General features: G+C 39.4%; 1 protein-coding gene across 1 annotated transcript; it reads left to right on the top strand.

Annotated features, from left to right (window-relative positions):
* Positions 1–5,579: 5,579 nt before the first annotated feature.
* kiss1ra (KISS1 receptor a) lies at positions 5,580–25,145 on the top strand. Its single transcript, XM_084731556.1, has 5 exons — positions 5,580–5,835; positions 10,589–10,713; positions 21,592–21,727; positions 21,892–22,130; positions 23,680–25,145. Exons 1-5 carry the CDS (start codon positions 5,580–5,582, stop codon positions 24,058–24,060), a joined length of 1,137 nt encoding a protein of 378 aa, XP_084587682.1. The 3' UTR covers positions 24,061–25,145.
* Positions 25,146–25,657: the final 512 nt, after the last annotated feature.

Raw genomic sequence — 25,657 nt, 5'->3', positions numbered from 1 at the left:
TAAGTATGATACGTATGTCATGTAACATGACGGTAATATAATATAAAACTTTCAGTATGTCAGCAATGACTTTTCATAACCCTCATCTCCTGAGTGAACACAACACAACGCAAAACTTTCAGTGATGACTTTTGGTCTCCTAGGTGAACATAAGGTAAGGTAACTTAAAACTTTAGATAAATCAAGACTGACTTTTTGTTAAACACAAACTCTGATCTCCTGGGTGAATGCAACGTAATGTAATGTAACATAATGTAAAACTTTTAATAAGTCAGCAATGACATTTGATAACCCTGATGTCCTCGGTGACTGTAACATAATGCAACCCAATGCAATGTAACATGAAGTCAACAATGATTTTTAGTTTCACATGGGAGTCAAACCCTGGTCTGCACGGTGAACGTAATATAACGTTACGTAATGTAACACTATGTCACATAATGAAATGTAATGTAACATCAGCTAAAACTTTCAATGAGTCAACAATGGCTTTTGGTTTCATGTGGGCCATGAAGTCTGGTCCCTGTGGTCAACGCAACATAACGCCATGCAACGTTTCACGTGGGAAATCAACCCCAGTCTCCCGTGTTTGTTTGACCCATTCACCTAACCAACACCCTGATACATGGACTTATGCATTCTTTATACTATGTCATCATAATTCCTCCTTTGATTCCGTTACTACGAGTACTACAGGGTGCCTTGTCACAGTAAATGTAAATAGGGCTCATAATAAGCTACTTATACAGACGTTTAGGCCCCCTTTTGTGGTGAAGACAGGAACAGGAGAAACTGCTGAACTGCACAACAGAATAAGTGAGGATAAACTTGCATCTGAACACACCTGCCAGCAGGTAATAATACATCAGTAAACCGATAATGTGATTGATGATGTAAAATGATGCTCTATGTATAAACTTACATTTATATTATAATTTGAAACGCAGTCAAACAGGATGATGCAGACATAATTATGAGGTGTAATTTATTTTTCAAACTCAAAATGTCTTCAGGTGAATAAAATGTATAGTCATTAGTGAAAAACTTTGGACAACAGCAGACTAACTGCACATGACTCCTATGACAGGTTTGGACCATTGGTAAATTGTGTTCATATCTGAAAGAAAATTCAAAATACAGTTCTCTTAAATCACTTTTACATACCACTTAAATATGAAAAGATCAAATTCTACTTTTTCTAAGTGAGCAAAGAAAAACACTTCAGCTTGTGTAACTCACGCCATTGAAAATAGTTGTGTTTAGGTGAGCCAGAGCTGAGGTGCTGGTATTGTTCTTTCTGTCATGAATTGCCAAGAATCCATGCCAGTGACGTCTCTTCCCCCACCATTCATGCAGCTTTTTGCTGCAGCTTCAGAGACAGAGTAACAAACAATGCTGTAGAGGTGTGAAATCTGAATATACTCAGTCATAGAGCTTGTCGGATTCAAGTATACTGCTCAAACTGCTGAAATTTGTTTTCTTTCAGATTATTCATGCTCCTTTCTGACAGAAAGCATGGTGTCAGATGAATGTGCCTCGGTGACAATCAGAAAGAGTAAATGCGCATCCTTTGACATGGGTTGAAAACCAACTGGACATTGCTTGGCTTTGATGACTCTGATGCTTTGGGATTTAACATTATTATTATTGATGTCAAAATGTTTAGGAGACTTGGCAGCTTGTCTAAATAGAACAGAAAGACAAAGAGCTGCGGGTTGATGTGCAGACAGACATTATACTTGTCCTTTATTTTTTCCTCATGTCATGCAATTCTTCCACAATTTTTGCAGTAATGTACTGTTGGTACTGCATTTGAGTCTTGAACCATGACAACTGCTAATTAACCTGACAGCAAATGAACTGAATGAATGTGAAGTAGACCTGCGTCATGGGCGCATCTCCTGAACTTAAATCTTATTAATGACCATATGCAAATGTTGAGTACTTTAGTATCTCAAGCAAGAATTAAAGCACATTGAACAATTAATTTTACCATTACTGGACTGGAGCCAGGGTCATCGGTCTTGTTCCCACAACATTTACAGCCCTTATGAGAGGTTTCTGGGCCTAGTTATGGATTAATAGAACAACATAAAAGATACCCAAACTGTGCTGGAGCCATACTGTTAATATACATTTACAGTAGGCACTATAGTTAAACATAGTATATACTATAGTTCTTTTTTTTTGAGTGTGCTCTTTTATCTGTACATGTACAGACATGTACTGTAAATTTTCTTTGTCGCTGCATCTGCTTTATTTTACTGTTTCATGTTCCCTTTCAGCTGGATAAGAGTCATGCTAAGTTACTCCCGGTGAGAACCAAACATTTCCTGATTTGGCTGCTTCATAATAAAAGCTTTGGTGCACTGGGTCAAACAGAGTCATATTAAGCCAGCACATGTGTATGGAAAAGGGGCTTAGGTAGTTCATTCAGAGCAGCAATTAAACCTCTGCAAAAATGGAAAGACCGGTTGACCAGGGCACTGCAGGCCGGTTCGTCCAATTCTTAATGGTGTTAGGAGAAGCTGTCAAAAGCCAGCCATCCCATCCTGGGAATTGGAGTTGGCTTTCAAGGATCTGAAGAAGGCTACAGCAAAGCCTTTTGCGTTGTAGGACCTGAAGCTGCTGTCAGTCAAGACTGCTCAACTACTGACAAGAGACGGAGTCTGTCTATGTCCTTCACAGCTTGAGTAGGTTCCTGCCTGAAGGTGCATTAATAATTCAATGGGTGGATATCAGTAGTTCCAGCTAGGAGTCGACGCCTACCTTCCCCACTTGGCTTTGCATCTGGTGGGCTGGCATGACTTACTCTCCATCCCTCTGGTAAGATTTTAAAGTCTTGCACAGCGCTGAGCCCATAGCATCTGTTGCCTTGGCTGGAGGGAGCTGTCTGTTTGTCTCACAGCACATATGTAAATAGTTAATTTGCATTGGTCTGCAGCCCTCCTGTTTGTTTGGGTGGTGTGTACTGCTTGTTGTAAAATATCAGCAGAACTTTTTTATTTTTGCAGTTCTTTTCATATCATCATTTTCATTGTCTGTTCAAAGGAGAAATCAGTAACATATTTACTATAATAAATCATAAAATTACCCCGATATGTCATCAGAGATCAGGGAACCATATTAAGTTGAAATACTGGCTTCTCTGACATCAATACCCTCAGCTGCGGTGTCTGTCTTTGAAATTTCTCTTCCAGGCTGCAGTGATTGTTTTTGTATGCCTGTTTCATATTAATTACAGTTCACATTCGTGCTGAATGTTCTCAAAAAGAGTAAGTGTCTGATTAAGAGTTGACTTATTAATAATCTTAGAGATAGAGTAGATATTTACAACAGTTAAAGTGAGCAATATGTTAATGGAGGACGCCATTAATGTTTAAATCTAGCACTGTCAGTGCTTTGAGCACCACAAGCCGAGTGCCATCTGGTTCCATTATATTCAAGAGAAGGGTGACATCTTTACAGCCAATATCTCCAGAACTTGACAACCCACATCAAAACTATGTGGTCGAAAAGAACCACAGGTAAGAGGGGAAAATGTGTATTTTTGATTTTGGAGTGAACTGTCCCTTTAAGCAAGAGGTTCATGCGCATCCTTAAATTCTTTGCAGGAGCTGGAAATCTAATAGCAAACATCTAAATACTGACACACTGCTTCTTTGTTCCCAGTTCTTCTCATTTAATTTATTTTCTGTTTAACCATGATTGGCTTTTTGACCATAGGTCCTCTTCAACATATGGATATAAATATTATCCTTTGTAAAGAGTGCTGCAGAGATGATGTATTTTTGTAGGACATCCCATAAATCAGCACCACACATGATTTTTCCTTGGTGTGAAAGGAGATAGAAAGACAATGTGTTGCTGCCAGAGGAGTGCTGACTGAGATGACAGAATACATGGGAATAAATTACAAAATAAGAGATATTTTCTCTCTTTCTCCCCGATGGTCTGAATAATTCATTAGATTTGTTGCTAGTGGCTTAATTCATATATTAAATGCTTCTACAGTAGAGCAGTCCTATAGGTAGTGTAGTTCATACCCAGTTCCAAACCCTTAATTTCAGGCATCTATAGAAACCAATTAAAAAAAGCCATTGACTTTCAGACAAGACCTTTGAATTATGTTTTAATGCCACATATTGGTATTTATGGGTGCATGTAGTGTTGGAAATTAACTTCACTTCCACTAAATTTATTTAGAAGCTTACCAGGTTTAATCCAGGATGTAGCCTGTCAGTGAAACTGTTGCAATTTGCTGTCTACACTCTTTCTGTGTGGAGATACGTTATCCATGTGAGCTGCAGGAGGTACGCTGTTGTAATTCCCTCTGGATCAGATTGACAAAGCAGAGTGAATGTTTTTGGGCAAATAGTTATGATGATTGAGGGATAACGTTGCTAGGAGACATCAGCTACTTATCCCAGAATCATGCTGTAGCCCACGTGCATTCAGACACGCTCTGTGTGTGTGTGTGTGTGTGTGTGTGTGTGTGTGTGTACCTCCTCTCCCCACTGCATCTGTGTGTGTCCTTGCTCTCGCTCGTATTATAAAGCCGTCAGCATCTTCGTCTCTGCTCTCTGCTCTCGGCTCGAGTAAAGTCAAGGCTGTTTTCTCTGCAACATAAATTGCATTGAACTCAGCCAGGCTCGGAGAATGAACAACAATGAACAATGGCTGATGCTTGAGGTTTATCTACTTTTGTCAAGGTTATAGAGCAGATATCAACTCCTACGCAAGCTGGTGTCTTCTTTGAATTAAGTGACTCTAACTCCAATGCAAAAAAAAACCTGAATGGAGGGCTAAGACAAGCAGCGAAAAGGTGCTTGAACTTTGCTTTGGAGATGAGCAGCCGTCAAACAAAGAGAAGTGAAGCTGTGAGGACGGTGGATTGTTTGCCTTTGGGTATTTGATGACCGAGCTCATAGAAGACGTCTGTCTGCCTCTCAGCACTCTCTCCGCTCCTTGTGAACAAATCCCCAGAGGTGCCTGGAGGACACACGGCATGTGTTTAAAGCTCGATGTTGTGGCAGTTCTCATCCAGCCAGATCTGAAAAAAAAGAGGAACTTTCTTCTCCTTTGTTTGCCTTCTATTCTTCTGTGTCTTCTTCACGTGAAATTCAGTTTCTCGCTTATAATGTTCCTGCTTTGGGCTGCAATGAAATGAACACCTCTTTGCAACTTAAGGTATCTTTGTCCCATTTTATCGTTCCTCCTTTTCACTCCATCTCCACCTTTTCATTCACCTTGCAAACTTCTCTTTTACTCCTCTGTTTCTTTTCTCCCCAAATCCAGTGTTTTCTCACACACGCTCACCTCTTAGCCTCGCATCCATTGCCATTTCTTCATACCTTACACTTCCCTTTACCGCTTTTCTCTACTTTTCTGTTGTGCATTTCTCTTGCCTGATTTTTCTCTTTTGCTCTGAATTTTTCTTCTTTCTCCATTTTAAACTCTACACTTTTCTCCTTTCTTTACCCAGTTTGCAAACAAACTGCACCTTTTCTCTCTCCTAATTGCCATCTCTTCCTCATACCTCTCTCCTTGGTCACAATCATCCTACCTGTCCTGTCACGATGTACTCTTCCGAGGAGCTTTGGAACTCCACTGAGCCCGTCTGGATCAATGGCTCTGGGGCAAACTTCTCTCTGGGAAGACACAGGGATGAGGAGGATGAGGAAGAAGGAGATCAGCACCCCTTCCTCACGGATGCCTGGCTGGTACCCCTCTTCTTTGCCCTCATCATGCTGGTGGGACTGGTGGGCAACTCTCTGGTTATTTATGTCATCTCCAAACACAGGCAGATGAGGACGGCAACCAACTTCTACATAGGTGAGTAAAGTGTTAATATTTGTATTACTGCCAGTTGGTTTAAGAGACAGATGCAAAAAACAGACACAAACACATGACCTGCTGGAGATATCATGAACTCCCAGTGCGTCAGCTTCAAATGTATCGTATAGTTATTTGATGCATGTCTCTGTCTCTTTCATCTGTCCAGTAATGCTTCATTGCATGCCAGCAGAGTGTTCAAAAGAGCTGCAGGGGCTCAGAAGCAAGCTCAGTGTAGTTTCACTCACCGTTCATTTGCCCAGTTAGCGCACAGCTACGTGTAAGGATGTCCATGTCGATTACAGTTTTCACTTTTACACTGTAAGAGGACCAGACAGCTGCTCAGATGTGGACTGCACTAATACTAAATTTGATGCCGTTGTCTCATTTTTTAGTTTCGTAACAAAGATACTCAGCATGAAAAGAGTTTCCATCCACATGTAACACAAAATTGAACCAAATATCCAGAAAATCTGCAAAATAATGTTTAATTCTTTGGATGCTGAAAACAACCATGCCAAGTTAATTATTTAATTATCTCAAGGCTTGTTTTCTCGAGACAGCAAAAGAAGTAACAGTTACAAGAATGGTCATTCGTGGCTTCCATACATTTCTTTTCACCATTTTATAATGTGATTGTTATGAGTTGAGTGCATTGAGATAACCAGGTGGTAGCAGTAATTTTGATGTGCCATTAAACCATTGCAGAAGAAGAGGGCGAAGCAAGATGAAATTAAAAGAGCACTGTCAAAGCTCAAACTATGGAAACATGTAAACAATGTAGAAAACGTGACTGAAGTGAGCCATTTATGTTTGTTTCAAATTTGAGGAATGTCACTCATCTCCTCATTGTCCTACACAGATCTGATGTTTTGGTTAGATGTCTTAACGGGTCCAAATTTCTTTTGCCTGGACATGTTCTACCTGTACCAGACCTGTCTATTGTAGGTAGGACCTGGACCCAGGGTTGCCAGGTCTGTGTGACAAAACCAGCCAAGCGGCAGATCAGAACAGCCAAAAACAAAATCAGCGTCAGTGGGCAAAGAATATAGACATGTTTTGAGTTTGTATGTGAGTGTGTGTTTGATGTGTCCCATGACCATGTGTTTATGTGCTAGTCTGGAGTCAGTTTGACATTGTATGGGTATAAATAAATGATTTAATTTAATAATGTCACTTGCATGGGAAATATGTCTATCCAGCCAGCAGATAAAAAAAAATCAACCCATGACAACACTTCAAAAGTAACCCAGATCTATGAGAAAAAAACATGCACCTGACAACCTTGTTTGGACCCAAGCATTACCAAGAATTGCTGGACCCCATCCCAGCCACACAGACCCAGTTGGTACCAGTTTCAAGGCTTGTTACTAGTACTTTGAAACAAATTTGACATAGTAGTCAAAGCATGTAATGGTAACATCATGTGAAGCTCTACAGGCTTTTTTTCCCTGCAAGCTTACATACATTGTGAAAGAAGCAGCTGTAAAATGGTGGATAAAGGTTTCTGAGCATCGCAGCCCCCGCAAAATGACTCATTTCAATGTCAGGATTTGATCCATTCAGTCCAGTAACATTTAGAAAATCCAGAAGAGCCACGTGATTGAATTATTATACCTCCATTCAAGTTGGCATAGGGAAAAACTGGAAGTTAGCCACGTAGCCAGCAGAGGCCCCTACTGTGTTTGCTCTATTGTCTGTCCAATGCAGAAGTTGGCTTCATGCGTTACTGAGCAGCTCTTCAAGGAATGAATAGAGGCCCGCCTCCAGCGCTGTATCCAGTTCTCCCTTATACATCCATTGTGCTTGGCTCTTGTGGCTCTTGTGGTTTTGTCACCTTATTTCCCAGCCTGCTGTCTCTCATCTTAACATTGCAAGTTACAACACACACACACACACACACACACACACACACACACACACACACACACACACACACACACACACACACACACAGCACTTCTATCGTGATCAGCACTGTCTGAGCCCAACTGGATCTTCTCAGATACTCTGCAGTATTGCACATAATGTTAAACAAACCCAGGACCTATAGAAATAGAATGGGACTCAACCCAACTGACCATATAAACGTGAATTTAAACTCGTAAATGTCCTGGGTTGAGTCTTGGGTCCTCAGGTTCAGGCAAAGACCTCAAGTTTTTGTCTCTTCAATGAAGCTTGAGTGGATGTTAAAGTCAATTTCCTCACGTGTGTCATCATGCATTTCCTAAATCTGTTTCCATGGCACTTTGTTTTTGTTGATACACCAATTTCAAAATCAAAAGTGTTTTCAGTGCACAAATTGAAATTGCACATTAAGAGCAAGTAGATGGACTGAATAGATGTTGCTCGGAAAATTTCATTAATCTCAGTTGTATCAGGTAACAAAAGAAATCAAAGGAGTGCATTAATCATGCATCTGCCTGATGTCTCCTCTGGTTTTCAGCTCACACTGACTCGCAGCCCGGGTGATTGATTTTTGTGTTGAAGTCAATTACAGCCTGTCTGATAGAGCTGTGACGTCACCTGTCACTTGAGAAGAATTGTAAAGGTGATTGATCAGCTGTGGTTAGGTCTAGAGAAGATGAGAATCAAATTGATAGAAAATCCCTGTCTCTTAGATGCATAGATGTAAATGAGCATACCTCTTCATGTTTAAACAAGGCAAAGCGGTTTTGTGCAGTGCTGTGATTTACTATAGAAATCATTTGTATCTGTGTTTGCATATTACACTGTGTGTGTGTGTGTGTGTGTGTGTGTGTGTGTGTGTGTGTGTGTGTGTGTGTGTGTGTGTGTGTGTGTGAGACAAGAATCTGATCTGGGTGGATGTATAACTTCCCAGGGCCACAGCATTGAAACTGTTTAATATTCAGCAACATTAGATTATGGCCCGCACCATCTGCCCAACCTTTCCACATAATGGTCCTGCTACTATAATGAGATCATATCGTAAAACAAATAGGAAACAGTGTGTGGGGTATTTGTCAGTGAGCGACAGATTAAACTGGAAGAAAGGAAAGCAAAATCAGACCACCAAGGTTATCACTGCAACTGTCTAAACAACAATTTCATAAGATGCTGCAGGGCTGGCTAAGTTGATTCAAAGGATTTAAAAGTAAGAGAGTGTGTGTGTGTAGGTATACTGATCGACCTGTCGGCAGACAATCAGCAGTTATGGGCCTGATTTTATAAAGGCACTGACAGTACATCATCAGGTAAATAGGTGCTTATTCTGAAGTTATCTCTTTATACTTGACATTCAGATGCACCAGATTTACTTTAGTTAAGCTTTTCAGAGGTACCCAAAAAATACAGATACAGTCCTTCGGTGGTGAAGACAGAAACAACAAATTTAATCAATACAGTGTCCTCAAAATTAAACAACCTTCAGGAAGGTAGTTATGGGCATTGTACTGGATTGTATTAGATTGTGTGGGTGTAGCTTGTTGTTCTGTTAACTGTGCACAGGAGTCACAGTTTTAACTGCACTACTCTTAGGGACGAATTTAGTCATTTTGGGGAAAACTCAGCCATTTCCCCAGCGTTCCCAGAGTGTAAATGACAACTGTGGTTAGGTTCAGGAAAAATCATGGTTTGTCTCTGTGGCAGATTTACACATCAGCTATTTAGACTCTCGGAGTAAATATCATTATTAGCTACTGACACCTGGGTGCAAATAACATCTGCCAAAGTTTAATCACGTTATTTTACACCAATTGGTTCTCAAAGAAGGGTCCATGTCAGTGTTGTTGATACTGCGTCCATGTCACATTCAGCACAATCTCATTTAAATCACAACTAAAGTAAAGACTATTTTCATTATCAATTAATCTGTAAACAAATTTCTTGAATTTCCTTGAATGACTTAATTGCTTGGTCCATGAAATGTCATGTAGTAGTCATCCCAGTTTATAACCCAAGTCAACATACAATATTCAAATGTCTTGTTTTGTCCAACCAACTGTCCCGAAACCCAAAGATCTTTAGATTGAGGTCATAGAATGAGACTGTCATGATGAAAGCAAACTAGGAAGTCAGGTTATGTTGTTACACAGCGACAAAGTGTGTATAAGGAGGCGGTTGAGGTGGATGGATGGTTCAACAAAACATCAGACTTTAGCGCAGAAGGCCGCTGCTAGTTTCTTGGTTTTTTTTTAAAGCATGACCACAATCATTCTCTAACCACGTGTTTATTATTGTAACCATGATGATGATGTTGATTTAACCCAAACCATGATGAAAAAAAACACAAACCAAGTTGTTTTATGCCCCAACCGAATTGTAACCATAGTGTTGCATCATAAACCAACGTTGCTCTTCAGTAGTGGTTTGTAACAGTTTTGGGAGACGCAGACAAAAATGTCATTCTGTTCGCTGTTTGCATCAAATACAAACAAAACTAGCAAGAATTTACATACGAGAAGCTTGAACATTTTTTTTGCTTGAAGGATAATTCATTGATCATTGACATAGCTGCTGATTAAGTTTTTGCTGATTGACTATGGATTCTGATATGTCTAATGTGGTGTTGCAAACCTGTACATCTGGTAAACGTAGTAAAATAATGCTGTCTACACATTTTTTGTCAGATAATTAAAAGTATATCCACTAACAGGCTGGATATTATTGAGAATGGTGGTCAAACATTTCTACTGAAAATCATTGAAGAATATATGTGATGTTTGCTTAGATATACTGTCTGTAAAACACTGTAAACACCAGACCTCCTATATGTTGTTTTCCCTCTGTGCAGCAAACCTGGCTGCCACTGACATCATCTTCTTGGTGTGCTGCGTCCCCTTCACTGCCACCCTCTATCCCCTCCCTGGATGGATCTTTGGCAACTTCATGTGCAAATTTGTTGCCTTTCTACAGCAGGTAAAAACATGACTCATATTTATCAATCTCATCACAAACATAATTGCAGTTTTCTCGGCTCAAAAATGTGCTTTCACACACACGGAAGTGTCATTATGTTGGGATTTTTACAGCACAAAGGGTCCTGAAAAAGGATGTTTGACAAAAATGTTGGATTTGCTCCTAAACTGAACAAGCAAATAATGAATTAATCCAATAAATTTAGTCACAGCGACATTTAGGAACATGGTACAAACAAATGGAGCAGCCAGTGCATACTGGTTTCATAACTCAGCTCTGTGTCACCGAAAAACCAATCTTTTTAATCCACTCTAGGAGGCCACATCCTGCCCTTTCAAAATGACAGTAGAGAACAGTCTCAAGAAAGCATCGATCCAAGCAGAGCCATTTTTGCCTTCAATTCTGCTTTTTCGAAAGAGAGGTTTCATCCACACAGCTGGCAGTTGATGGCAGCAGATACATCAAAGTGTATATCAAAGAAACACAAAAGGATGTCCAAAATACAATCAGGTCCAACAGAGGAGAAAGACACAGATTTTGAAGAAATATTAACATGACCCACTTAACAACCAGCAGCTGTTCAGAGAGCATCAAACCTTCTACACATGGTGCTAGTGTGCTGGTATAGAGAGCAATGATGTGGAGCCTCAGTCTGCAGACAGTTTGTGAGGTTTTAACAAGAAGAATGGTCCAATGTGAGCATAGAGTGATGAGAGTCTTTTAAGTACCCTATACTATATACTTGTATGTTCATGTGCAATTTTGTCTCAAACCCGCCTCTCAACGGGGGTTGGATCATCCAATCAACTGGCTTGATGCAGAATGTATAGTTGAGATTTGGGAGGAGTAAGCTCCAGTAACCTGTTTAGCCATAAAACCGTTCTCTCCATATATTCACAGAGACTTTACATGTCTTCTAGCCCTGTTTTAATTTATAGGGCTGTTTTCTTTAGTCAAATCAGATTTGGCTGTTCTATATAAATCTCAGAATTTGTCTCTTTTTTTTTTATAGTGCAGTGCAACGCTAAATTTCTATATGAGCGTACATGAGTATGTTTTACCAGTAAGACTCGTAATTTACTGCCTTTCTTCATCATCTGTGATGTGAAAATATCAGATTTTCACATAGTCGGTGAAAGTAAAAGTGTGCATCTTCCTGTAGTAAAATCAGCAGAACTGCAGAGCTTCTCTCCTGAGGCTGCAGCAAGTCCAGCATCACCTGCATGGCACGTTCTGCACTCCTTTAGGTTGTCGATTCATTAATGAATTTATTTCGACCAAAGCAGAGTTTGTTACTGTGGGGCCAGTGGAAAAATGAACCAAGATGTTTTTGATTAGTTTTATTTAGTTCCCATAAAGTTTGAATGAAGCTGACAGTGATGCAAAAGGATTCTGGTGAGTTTGGCGAGAGCAATTAAACGGCTGTTTCTGGTTAAACAAACCGTATCTTACTCTTTAAAATAAGGTCTCTCGCTGTAGCCATCCTTTCCATAATGTTGTCAGACACTAACCATAACAATATGAGTTATATATCAGTGGCAAAATAGCACAAGCAACATGCAAGAAAGTAAACGTCTGGATGATTCACATTTGCAGCCTGTCATGCTGTTGCAATGCTCTGTGTACAGTGATACAGAAACAATACAAGAGCTGAAACAACCACCACAACAAGATTTTTGTGCACCAGCCAATATAAAAAAATATATTCATAATTCACTCTAATTCCTCATTGAAATTTTGTCCCTGTGCATTTTTGCAAACTTCAATCTGTTTTATCTTGTAACTGTAATGCACACTGACTGACAAAGACTGGAGGAATCTTGGTTGACTACAGGGACTTAATGATTTGAATTGTCAGCTATCAGGGGCCCTATTAATTTAATTTTGCTCCAGTATGTTCACCAGGTAGTACCTAACTTTGTCTCTCTGTTGTTTGGTGCTGAACAGGTAGCATAGAGTGGGTTTCATAGAGCTTTTGAACTGAATACACCTGCCAGCTCTGTCAGAAGGTGGGTTGATGAAAACAGTGAGACTGAACCAAAAACAGTAAAGTTGTGGGCTGTAAATCCAAAATAATGATCTGAAAGATACTGAAACACTTGGTGGTAATCCTCTGTGGGTTTGTCACTTTAAGCAACAGCTTTTACAAACATAAATTAATTTCATCATTTGTTCTTAAAATATGGCTTGACAGGGAAGGGCTCAACTGCAAAACAGTTTTTTTCTGCCATGCCCCATTGCAGAAGCCCAAAAACAGTTCATGCCACCCCAACCCATATTTTTTTAATCAATCATTAACAATGATAGGGGAACTAACTAATAATAAATGATCCAAGTTGAATTTTAGTGAAATAAAAGTCAGTACAATAGCATCAGCAGACTCTTGGGTGTTTTCCCTACATAATTCATATTCATTCAACCCATATTTTTCCCTGGTCATTCACTCCTCCATTGCAGTGTCTACACACATTACAGTCTGAGAACCAATGTTCCAGGCAGACATGACGATTTTGATAATTTATTGATGAATAAAGGCTTACAGGTAGGTAGTGATAAGCAGGCAGATTCAGATTGCAGCTAAGAATCAGGTAACAGAAGCTCAAAAATGAAACCATAAACTAAGAAAGCAACACTGCATTGCAACAACCAGACAGAGTCTAAGTGGGAATGGACCGGTTAAGTATCTGCAGAGCTGATGAGGCAAAGAGATGCAGCTGGGTGGGAAAGATGAGTGAAGTGGGATCAGGTGTGAAGGTGGGCGGGACAGTCAGATGATGTGGAACAGAGAGAGACCATGTGGTGGACAGATGGATCAGAGCAGTTACTGGGAGTTGGCTGGTAGGCGGGGCTGAAAGGGAGTGCCTGCTGGCACCTGCCCTTGTGGGTTGGGCCTGCAGAAGTTATAAAAGACCACCTTTTTGGTCACACTCTCTCAGCTGGGCCTGCTGCAGCCTCTTCAGCCTGTTACTTTGTTTGGTTTGTTGCACCCTACAACACACTATACGCCATGCTTACACCCATCCATACACTACCAACACGACTGATAACTTTCCTACAAACACATCCCATAAGTTGTTTACTTTGTTTATTTGTTTTTGAGTTAAATAAATCAACCTTCGTAGATGTATCTGTGTGTGGCCTCCCTTTTTGTTGCCGGCCTTGAGCCAGTTGGTAACAGCACCCACACGTCACTTCCCTTGACCGCACCGGATTTTGTGTTAAAACAAGTGCTGTTAAAAGTGAAAAGTAAAAGCATCAAATAGAGAAGACTAGTGTCATTACCATAATGCCACAGTGGACAGACTGCTAAACCAGCAAAATAGTGTCTTAAAAAGTGGCAGATGTCTGAAATATATTACATGGAGATTCAATAAGGTATTTGTATATGTTAGTATACCACCTCCAGCCAATCTGTGGAGCCGTTCTTTTCTTATTTTATGCGTTTAAACTGGCAAAGACCTCAGAATTTGTATTGACCACCTGCCAGATTGAAGTGGTTGTTTTCAAGCAAAGTAGCCGGATGGTTGCTCAGGTCTATGGAAAAAGGCAGTGACGGGGCAATGGAGGCGAGGGACTAGAGCTGGGCACACACAGTACTATTTTGACTTGTCCCAGACAAAAGATGACCAGTGAAAAGGCAATGTGGCAATATCTTTGGTCACAGCTCCAAAACAGTGGTCCTATGTTGCACTGTGAAAGAGGTTCAAAGACAACCGTTCTGGAAAAATTTCAGACAGTGATTTAAATTTATGATAACCATCTCACAGTGTTACTGCTGCTATGACCTCTGCTAACCAACCACTAGGGCTGTAGTGTGCGTCAGCAGACAAAGACAGATCATATCAGTTGATGCTGCAAGGCACAAATCTATTTTTATATATGTATTTATAGCATACTTACAAATACGTAACCTTACCTCAAGCTCTTTTTGCAAAAGTCGGTGTCTTTTCCCTCGCCACAACTGGGCCCACATCTCCTCCTCCTCCTCTTAACACACATAACAACACACAAGACATAAATACCACTATTGCAACAACTCAGTTTTGTTCAGCTTCATTGTTCATCACAGATGGATGATACTTGCTGAAGACATTTTCTTGTATATTGATTTCATCATAGCCTACAATTCAGTAGGTATGATCATTGTTCAGTCTACATACATCAATTTTCAAGTCGTATCTAAGTTTATTGGTTCCATGTTGCTGGTTCCTTGTTTTTGAAAGCTCACAGTCTGTAGAGGTGCGACAGGTTTGTGAATAGCCAGATTGTAAACTTCACCTTGACAGTGATGTAAATCCACTTCTACTTGTTGCTTCTGCACTTTGCTCTGCGCTCCATGCTGACAGAATATACCATTAATAATCAAGAGTGAAACACAGCAGGGAACCTAAACCCCATGGTGGTCACTGAAGTTATTACTTGTACATATTTTCGTCTTCTTTGCACAAATGCATCATGAAGGAGAAACTGAGCAAAGGCTGCAACTTGTTGACTCCTTGCAGCTTATCTAAAGAGGACAGCCAATTAAAACATCCTTAAACTCACAGCGTGTGACAATAAGTGAGTGTGATGCCCAGATCTTAAAAAGCCATGTTTCTCTGCTACACTGTAATTACTCTAAACCACACACTAATAATTGTGCACTACTAAAAATAAGCTCTATCAGTATGCAGACTTTGATAGCTTTAAAAGGTTATATTGTCAATGGGGGCGCATCTTTTTTTTTTTTAATCAGCGCCCTGTCAACACTGTTCCAGAGAGGAAAAAAATAGCAAAATATGCTGTGAGTTTTATTAATTTTATTTATTTTGTTTGGAGATTAAGTGTTCTTCATTCATTATCAAGCTAGATGGGAGGAGGAGACGATTTGTCAGGCTTAAATAATAAAAAAAAAGATCTTGAATGCATAATGACTAGATGTTGACAGCTAATTTGAGTTTAAAATAGTGGGATGTCAGTCTGAGAGGCAGACCAAGAACCCAGGCAGGCAGGCAAAAAGGCTAAAAGCATTTTTAATTGAATCATAGACATAATTTAGCCTTTTCTTCTTAACATGGAGACTAGTGCCTTTCAAGCTTGTTTTTGATGAAACAATGACTCCTGAGGGTGACGATCGAGCCTGAACCTTCTTCTCTGAAAAATGGAAAAAGAAATTGTCTGTCAAGCAGCCTCTTGTAGATTAGTCAGTGTTTCTGTCTGTCAGCACAACCATTCTCTCTGCCTTTCATCGCTCAATCCTGCATGTGTGTTAAAACATTTTAATCAGTTTCTGTGAACAGAGACCCGCCATCATTTATTATCACGTGCATGAGCGAAGGGTAATTAGGTTTTTAATGATTATAATTTGACTGGAGAACTGACCGCTCTGTTCAGAGAAAAATTGACTATTAACCTGAGTGGGGTCTCAAAATCTACACAGTTCAATGAAAACAACCAAAGGAGAACAGCACGGGAAGTGAACTATGCCTCCTGTATTTGCACCCATCATCAGTCTCTGTTGAAGCAACAGAACGTGACAGATTACTCGACTACTGTTACTGTTTCACAGAGTACAATTGATTTTACCAAAGCAGAGAATGACCAAAGGCCTCACAGGACTCTTAATTAAGACTGTGAAAGAGACTGATGAATTTTCACAAGTACGACTCAAGTCTTGCTGTTTAAATCAATAGCAAGCCGTGATTTTATTCTTAACCAAATGTCTCAAAACAGAGAATAGCAATAGCAATACCATTAAATGATGATAATACTAAAATCACATCCCTGTACAGCCTGAAATCCACCAGATCCCCTGTTTAACTACCTCACTAACTCCTTTTAAATTAATAAGAGCTCACATATTGTCTCACTTACTGCTGAAATATTTATTTAATTGCAGAAAAAAGGGTAAATAAAATACACTGAACAGAATCTGTATTTTGTTTATTCCAGGGGAATAGTGGTAATGAAAGAGAGAGTGAAACTGCTGCAGCGACAACCCATGTTACTCTTAGCAACAACATCTGATGACCGTCCATCCATCAGTCATGTTAGACAAGGCCGACTGTTTATCTATTGTGCAAAACAACATTAAGCTTTCAAAACTCGGCTCCAAAACTCACATCTCCACACATATTTTCTAATATTTATGCAGCCAGGGAGACTCTGCTTTTTATTAGACAAAGGTTCGTCCATTAGCACCATCCTCCAGATAGACTTCTACTGTTAGATCTGTTTCTCGTAAGGGTTTTTAAAAAATAACAACAGTAAAATAAACCATTTGTCATGTTGATGTGGGTGTAATGACAGTTGCAGCCTCTAGAGGGGGCTAATAGGATTTTACACTTTCAGTCATGCAACTATATAACTTTAAAATGTCCTGCAGACACCTGTTGATGTTGCATGATTGCATCACTGGTGATGAAAACAGGTAAAAACTTATGAGAAAAAAACAGTTTCCTGTACATCTTTGTAAAGCATCTTTGAGTGTCCTAAAAAGCGCCATATAATGTATTATTTTTATTATTTTTATGATTATCATCTGTTATCCCTTCTTACTTCTTACTCAAATTCAACATTTATTAAAAACCTGGAAGATGAAATGAACGCTGATGAGTAAAAAGAAAGTGTGCATTTGGTCTGCAAACATTTTTTCTCTCCAAAGCAAAAAGAAAAAAGAAGCACATATGTTTTTTCTCATATATTTATATAATGTACCCTGATGCTACTTTTCTTTCGTTCCTGGAAAAGGCTTATTTTTAACATGCACTGAGTAGGTACAACACTCAGACAGCACATGCTGAACATATCCCTTTGAAAGTGAAGGGCTACATGTCTGCTTTTATTTTTGTTTCTTTCTCTCTTCACCTTGGAGGACCCTGCATCTTCACCAAATGAATCCAACATAGAGTTTTCTGCTTTTCACACCTCCTTCTTCTCTATTCTGAGAGGGATGTTTCAGTGAATACAGTGTCTCTGTTTTCTTTGCAGTTCTACAGTTTGGGTCACTGCTGTATATTAAGTGATTGCATGACTTACCAACCTTAGATAAACTACATTTTCAATAATAATAAAAGATGAAAAGAAAAATGTGGGGTCCTACTTTCTATATTTTTCTTTTATCTTCAGGCTTTTTCCAAATAAATGTCTGATATTTTTCAAAAGGATAGCATATAGATGGTCTTCACATCACAGTCTCATTCTCACGTATATTATCTGTCTCATGTACTAGAAACAAATTATAATGTCGGTTTAAAGGGATAGTTCACTCAAAATAAATTTTTTTGTGGACTGAAAAAACTGCAACAGACAATCAGCATGATGGTGAGTAGATCATGACAGAATTCTTATTTTGGGGTGAAAAACCCTGATAAAAATTTCACAAAAAGTTATTTTTATGTAAGATAGTAAATGTAACTTTAAACTTGAAGTTACAACCAGCAGGTTGATAGCTCAGTTTAACATCAATTAGCTTTGTCTATTGGAAAGAGTGGAAGCAGGGATTACTGCCCTGGCTAGTTTTAGCATAACTCCTCTTAAAACCACAAATTGTTGTTTAGCATTTAAGTATTTTATTTAAAAAAAGAGAACATAACCTGTTTATGAGTGAGCTTGAGAGCGTTCACACTTTTTATATATGAATGAATCATTTGAAAAACAAACAAACACAAACAAATACCCAGATACCTAATTTTTAAATTAATTTTCCTATCATGTTTTTTTGTGCAATCCAGGGAAATATCAATCAAACTGATTTTGGGTTGTTTTAATAAGATATGTCAAAAATTTTCATGATATGACTTTTTTACTGTCCACTCAAGGGAATATCAATCAAAGTGTTGCTGGTTTATTCATTTCAAGAATGACTTTTATCTGTTTTTCAAACAAACTCTTCATGTATTACAATATTATTGTGCACTCTGTGGAATATCTGTCAAACTGGTGCTGTTTTATTCATGTTTTTTTTTTGTTTTATTCATATTAAGAATGGGATTTATCTGTTTTTGCAAATGAACCATATACTATAGCATAAGCTACAGACATTACAGTGGTATTAATTGTGGCAAGACAGCAAATAAGTGTCTTTCCCAACAACATAAAGTCAGTAGTAAACAAATTTCAACAGCTGCAATTTTCACTGCTACTTACTGATTATGGACATTATCTGTAAAACCATTTGTATATCTAATCAACAGTTGAATGTTCTTATGAAGCTAAATGTGTTTAATTGTCGAGCAGAGATTTCCTTTCACAAAACTGAATCAAACATCAATTATTTTAAGTATCTTGCACTCTTTCATCCAAGCCGTTACAAACACAATCACACGTCATTGTTTTGGGGAAGATGTACAAAAACGGATCCTCCTTTTGTAAAACATTATTCAGTCTTCCCTCATCTCATTAAAAGACACAAGAAAAAATGGAGATCTAAATAAATTTTCTCTGCAGCGTTCAAGCCTGTTGCTTTGAGTAGACATGCATCATGCATTAAAGATGGCATATACTTAATGCGCCAGGCTTCTTAAAAATCTTAAACCTCAGTGGTGCCAACACTGAACTCATAGTGACCCCTCTCAGTCTCTCTCTTCATATCCTTTCAAACACTGATGTGGTGCCCGAGCCCTCTGGACGGTAATGAGTGCTAGCTTCACAGTCACAGATAAGAGGTGGAGAGACATAGCAAGAAAAAAGAGGCGGATACATAAGAGGAACATAATTAGATCCTATTTAGAGAAGAGCATAGAGAGAACTTCTGACCCCTCATTCTCACCCTGCTGCACATATTTCAAAGCAGTATGGATCAGTTCACCTCCATCATTTTTGTGAAGGGTATTGAAAATCAATGAACAGATGTGTAAGAGAGAAAAACATTGATGGAGACTCTGTAGTCAGGGTGCTTTCTTCTAAAATAGTGGGGGGGGGGTTTATCAGCGAGTGATGTCTGAGACTGTGAATTTTAAGATAGAGGGTGGACTCAGACCCTACAAGTCCCAAAACATTTCCATGAATTCCACATTTGTCCTTAAATTAGCATTCTTCTGATGTGCCCAAATTTAACTGACTCAAGCATCATTGAACCCTATTAAAAATTAAATTGAGTGATTTGTTGATATGCTAATTAAAAATACTTATCGCAAACACAGCCTCCTCTCTGCTTCCCGTCTGCGTGTTTCCTCCTGCGCTCATCTCGTCCCACGTGCTCTTTAGTTTACAAGCATGAGAGCTCATTAGCAAAAAAAAACCTCAGACAAGCTGGAGAGCAAATCTGAAATATAGACAGTTTTTGAGGACAAAAAAGCTTCTTAATGAGGTTAATGATTAGGGCTGCATAAGGCTGAATGCACAGGACATGATTAGAAAGAAACTTCTGCTGCAATTAGCCAAACTGTTTTAGGTGATCTCATGAATTTATGATGGACTTCCTGCAAAACACAACATCCTCTGACACTGTAGCTTGTGCACAAGCTGTGGATTTTTTACATTGTAAAAGTGTATCATTTGAAGCTTTGAGTTTGCATCACTGGAGATAATCACTGACATTTTACATCTGTAATACAAGTTTTAAAATTGCTACACGTACTTTTTTAAAACACAGGTTGTCTGCGGGGAGTAGAGCATCTATTTCCAGCGGTAGAAACGATGTGTTGGTGTTGAGAGAAAACAATCTGGGTGTAGAGCAGATGGAAAGAAGATAAATGCTTTAAGACAGCCGATAATTAAAGGGACAGTGCTGGTGCTGGAAATTGGCTTCAGCTATAAACGTGTACAGCTCATCAGGCCTCCTCATGCATCTGTCAAAGTTTCCTGTGCTTGTACATTACAAATAAACTAATTAACTTAGCACTAACTAACTCAACTACCAATTAGTCCCACACAGAGAAACATATGGACTTGTAGACTTGCACTTGTTGTGATTGGTCTCATAATGGCTGTCAGCATTTCCTTAAGCAAATAATTCCCCTGTTTGCAGATTTGCAGCATTTTATGTCCCCTGAGGTGCGATGAAGTGAGAGTTGACACATTTTTCCTGAAACCTCCTTTTCTTGTCAAACATAAAGCATGTTTTTCTGTGGTTGCTTTTCCATCTCACTTCTACATCTGCTGAGTCGTCCATCAAAATCACTGATTGTAGCTAACAGCACTCACGTTAATGACAGAACGTGATCCCTGTGACATTCACAAGGTAACACCAGTTGCCATGCAACCAGTAGCTTTCCAGCTGTCCTTCCTAACCTGACAGACAGTTGTTGGTGTGGTACAGTTGGATGCAGTGGTGGTTTAGTATATTGCATGTATTTAAATGGCATTTCATGTCACGCTATGGGTGGATGGTACAAACCACAAAGTCATTGACACTGAAGCCCTGGATTCACCTCCTGAATCTGAAAAGGTGTGGTAAGAGTAAAAACCAAAAGCAGCAACTTAACCAAGTTAAACCTCAAACTCAAAGTGGCTTAGGGCCACTGTTAGTATTTCTGAAAAATAACTAATTTCCCCATTAATAACATATTTTGGTCCTGCTCCACAAAATGCAGTTCCTATTCATCTTTTTGTTAGCATCTTGAGCGATGTCAGTTCTGTCTGTGCTTTCGTCAAGCGCAAAATTGCGGTTTTAATACAAATGTATATGAAGAGGTGCTTTAAATTTGTTTCGAACATACTGTTGTTGGACTATAAAAACATTTTGTAGCTTGCAAGATACACAATTAAAAAAATGTTCCTCATTATGTTGATTAAAATTGTAATCGGTTACTTTAATGTTTCTCCCAAAATACATTTGCTTTTGCAAATTAGTGGAATAAAATTTAAGATAAAAAAATGTCAATTCTCTGAAGATTTACATGTGTACAGAACACATTTAATGTGTATACTGTGTATATGTTTTATTGTGTTTCCTAGGTGACAGTCCAAGCCACGTGTATCACTCTGACAGCTATGAGCGGGGACCGCTGTTACGTCACAGTCTATCCTCTTAAATCTCTCCGCCACCGCACCCCAAGAGTCGCCATGATCGTCAGCATCTGCATTTGGATTGGTATGCTCTGCTCACTTAATGTAAAATACTCATTTCATGTAATTTCCTCTAAGTAGCATATTTAATCTTTATTTTTTAATCAATTAATCACTAAATTAATGAATAATTAGGAGGAAATGTTTATAAGGATGCAGAATTAACACAGTCTTGCACTTGTCCTGCAGGCTCCTTCATCCTGTCCACCCCAATTTTAATGTACCAGCGTATAGAGGAGGGTTACTGGTATGGCCCGAGGCAGTACTGCATGGAGAGATTTCCCTCTAAGACACATGAGAGGGCTTTCATCCTCTACCAGTTTATAGCTGCCTACCTGCTGCCTGTGCTCACTATCTCCTTCTGCTACACTCTGATGGTGAAGCGTGTGGGGCAGCCCACTGTAGAGCCTGTAGACAACAACTATCAGGTACGACAAGCTTTGCTTTGCCTTGTTTTGTGCTTAATTACATAACTTAGGTTAAAGATTTAACTGCAAGCCCAGGCAACTAATTGTCAGCTAATTAAAAGTTAAAAAGGTCTTCTCTTATTTTCTCTTCTCTACATGGTGGCACTACCTGTCACTTTATAATATTCATTATTTTGCTTTTAATGTTGGCTCTCTTTGAAAATTTTAAAAGCAGCTGCAGTCAGTTGTGTATAACAATGGATCAAATGACTTTGTGTAAGGTAAAAGGTGTCTCATATTATTGCAAACCCACAGAGAATTGTCACCCAGCCCTGCAGTTCCCTTTAGCTTTGTAAAGCTTTTCAAGTTTTTTTTTTTTTTTTTTTTTTTAGATTTTTTGCTTTTACAGCCTGCAGCTTCAGAGTTTAGGTTGACTCTCACTACCCTCAAAGGGGTTTTCAGCTCGAGAATATACTTTTCTACATGGCCCCTAAATGGCCAAAATATCGCAGCTTTGAACAGTAAAACTATGAATTTTTAATTGTAAAAAAACAAAGACTAACTTTACTTAGCATTGAACCAGTCTCTCTACCTCTGCGTCTGTCTGGCTCATCTGTGCATTGGTCCCACACCTTGTCTCAAGCCCCTTACTGGTCCATTTTCAGCCAGTACACTTTTCTGTTGAATCCCTCAGCTCTGTGGTGCACTTCTAGTCATACCAGTGTCCAGTCACACTTAAAAGAAGCACACTGTCCTATGTTGGCCAGCTCTGAGCTGTGGAGGTGTGGTCCAGTTAATCAGAGCTGATTTCGATCCCTTATCCTAAATCCAAAACACAACAAGCAAGTAAAGCAGCAAGTCCATAAACATGCAAAATGAAACAATAAAATCGTAAAGCCATGCAATAATATAAACCTTTTTTACTTTAAAAATACCTATATTAGACAATTAAGGAGACTCTCAAAGCAAACTCACACCCCAATAATTAGAGAAGAAGCAAGAAATTTCACACAAAACAAACAGAATGAACCTAAAATGACGCTATTGACGAATCAAAAGGAGAGCCACAATTCTCCTCTCTCCCCAACACAGCACAGGACCCCTCCCACTGCCCAGACACCTGTAAGGGTGTCTAGATTATTCACTGCCCGTCTCAACCTTCAGGTGAGACACAACCACTCTCATCATAACTTTGACACTCTCTGTACATCCTGCACCCTTAGCTTTATTCTTCCTGGTTATCCAGATAGCAAGCTTAGCCACTGCAAACAGGAAGTTTAGTAATCTATCAGGGTTAGGGGTTAGGAGTTCGGAGGGTTAGGGTTTGTGCCCACCTGCACTCTGTGTAAATGGGCCTCTTCCTCACTTGGTACTTAGGACCAAAAAAAAAAAAAAGAAAAAAGAAAAATCCAAAGAAAAGTAGGATATATAATAATTAGTGCATTAGGAAAACCATTACAATGAAATGAAATAAAACCTGGCGTAAGAGGATGTTCCACCCTGACATTTGCTTTGTTTTCTGTCTGAGTATATGTTAAGAAAATTTCTCCTGTCATCCTCTCCTCCTCAGGTCAACCTTCTGTCTGAGAGAACTATCAGTATCAGGAGCAAAGTGTCCAAGATGGTGGTGGTAATCGTCCTGCTCTTTGCCATCTGCTGGGGTCCCATCCAGATCTTCGTTCTCTTCCAGTCTTTCTATCCAAACTACCGACCCAACTACGCCACATACAAGATAAAAACGTGGGCCAACTGCATGTCCTACGCCAACTCGTCTGTCAACCCCATAGTTTATGGTTTCATGGGAGCCACTTTCCAAAAGTCATTCAGGAAAACCTTCCCATTTCTGTTCAAGCATAAGGTCAGAGATAGCAGCATGGCTTCCAGGACTGCCAATGCTGAGATCAAGTTTGTTGCTGCAGAGGAGGGCAACAATAACAACCCAATGAATTGAACATTGTTGTTTGTATCCAGCGCAATTGCTGCAAGAAGAAAATTTAAATGATGAACATTTTCCCGCCCTGGGTTCATTGTGTGAAAGTCTTATTAGAGCAGCTGGCTGATTTCAAAAGAACAGACTCCGTCTCTTTGGCAGACATATTTATAATGTTAATGAATACAACTAATTAACAAATTGATGTGGGGAAACACAGGCTCATAATACGGATGGACACTAACAGTGTTTGGCACAGTATGTTACCTGTTCTACTGCCAAGGCCAGGCAGTGTTGGCACATAATGTCACCTCTCAAGCTGCCAGACACCCCAGCCAAATAACAGAGGACAGTCACACACATCTGATGATGAAAGCTGCAGGCAGGAGTCCTAATCCCTGAAAGATCATGGTTGGCAGGGTCTTCAGCATTTGCACAGCTGATGATATTATGTATTCTAAACACATGAGAAGATGTTATTCTGGAAATGACTGAAGGCTGAATGTGCATTTTTGATGGACAGTTGATACTCTAGAATAGATGCTTAGGGACATGTTTTTTTCATGTGGTTGTATGTGGTTGACATATGTTGCAATCATCCAAGAGAATAATTCATCAACAGACGTTCTGTATCTGTTGTGCTGGGAAACAGCAAACACTTTTACATGTTGACATTTTGGATTGGATTATGCGTTTTGGCTTTCTTGCTGAGAGTTATGTGAGAAGACTGTGACCACTCTCATGTCTGAATGCTATAACATGAAGCTGGAGCCAAGAGGTGATTAGCTTAGCTTAACATAAAGAGTGAAAGCCAGGGAAAAAAAAACATCTGGCCCTGTTCAAACATTAAAAAAATATGCCTACCAAGCAGATATGCCTAACAGATAGTATCATACAATGTGTGATTAACTAGCTTCAGAGGTATTAGTAGGCATATTTTCTATCTTTGGATACAGCCAAACTAGCTAACTGACCCTGGCTAAGCCCCTCCTGCTAACAGCAACTGTCTTACCATAGATTAGCAACTGTAACTATGGCGCCACAGGCCTGTCAAGCTTTTCATTTCTCTACACGTTGAAGCGGGGTGCATGGGGCTCTAAGAAGAGCGATACTCTGTTTGTGGATGGTGGCATTTTTTATAGTTTTTAAAAAAACATAAAACACAAGAACACCCTCGTGAGGACTGGATTAAACATTGTCTTTATCTGCTTTAATGTAAGCATCACACGTTAGCATGTGCGGCTAACTAACACTAGCTTACGAGCTGCTTATTAGCAGCTTGCTAGCTGGCAGCCAAACTTGTGTTATCTACCACTGCAATTGCCAAACTAATGGCTTATTCCCAGCCATCACATTGGGATTAGTTAAAGTGGGCCGACATGATGCATCTCTCTGGCTCACTCTGTTAGCCAGGTTAGCTTAGTCAGTCACATACTGGCATTTTGCCAGAAGGCCTCTTTCAACATGTGGTTAATGTTGTGAAACAGGCAAAGTTTTGGTAGGTTTAGGAACAAAAACAACTTGTGTAGGTTTGTGGTGACGCCTTGTTTGCACTTCATGCTTGAGCAGTGTGTGACAGCACTATCACCAAACGACTGCAGCTTGCACATGCTGTGGT

The sequence above is a fragment of the Lutjanus erythropterus genome, chromosome 12 (assembly GCF_056507025.1).
Source record: "Lutjanus erythropterus isolate fLutEry1 chromosome 12, fLutEry1.hap2, whole genome shotgun sequence".
NCBI classification, from domain to species: Eukaryota; Metazoa; Chordata; class Actinopteri; order Lutjaniformes; family Lutjanidae; genus Lutjanus; species Lutjanus erythropterus.
This window is presented reverse-complemented; position numbering and strand designations above follow the sequence as displayed.

Excerpts from the sequence above, each read along its gene's own strand:
- kiss1ra (XM_084731556.1), top strand. The coding sequence starts at position 5,580 with ATGTACTCTTCCGAGGAGCTTTGGAACTCCACTGAGCCCGTCTGGATC. Across the intron at positions 5,836-10,588 it reads GGCAACCAACTTCTACATAG|CAAACCTGGCTGCCACTGAC; the intron begins GTGAGTAAAGTG and ends CCCTCTGTGCAG. Across the intron at positions 22,131-23,679 it reads CTGTAGACAACAACTATCAG|GTCAACCTTCTGTCTGAGAG; the intron begins GTACGACAAGCT and ends TCTCCTCCTCAG.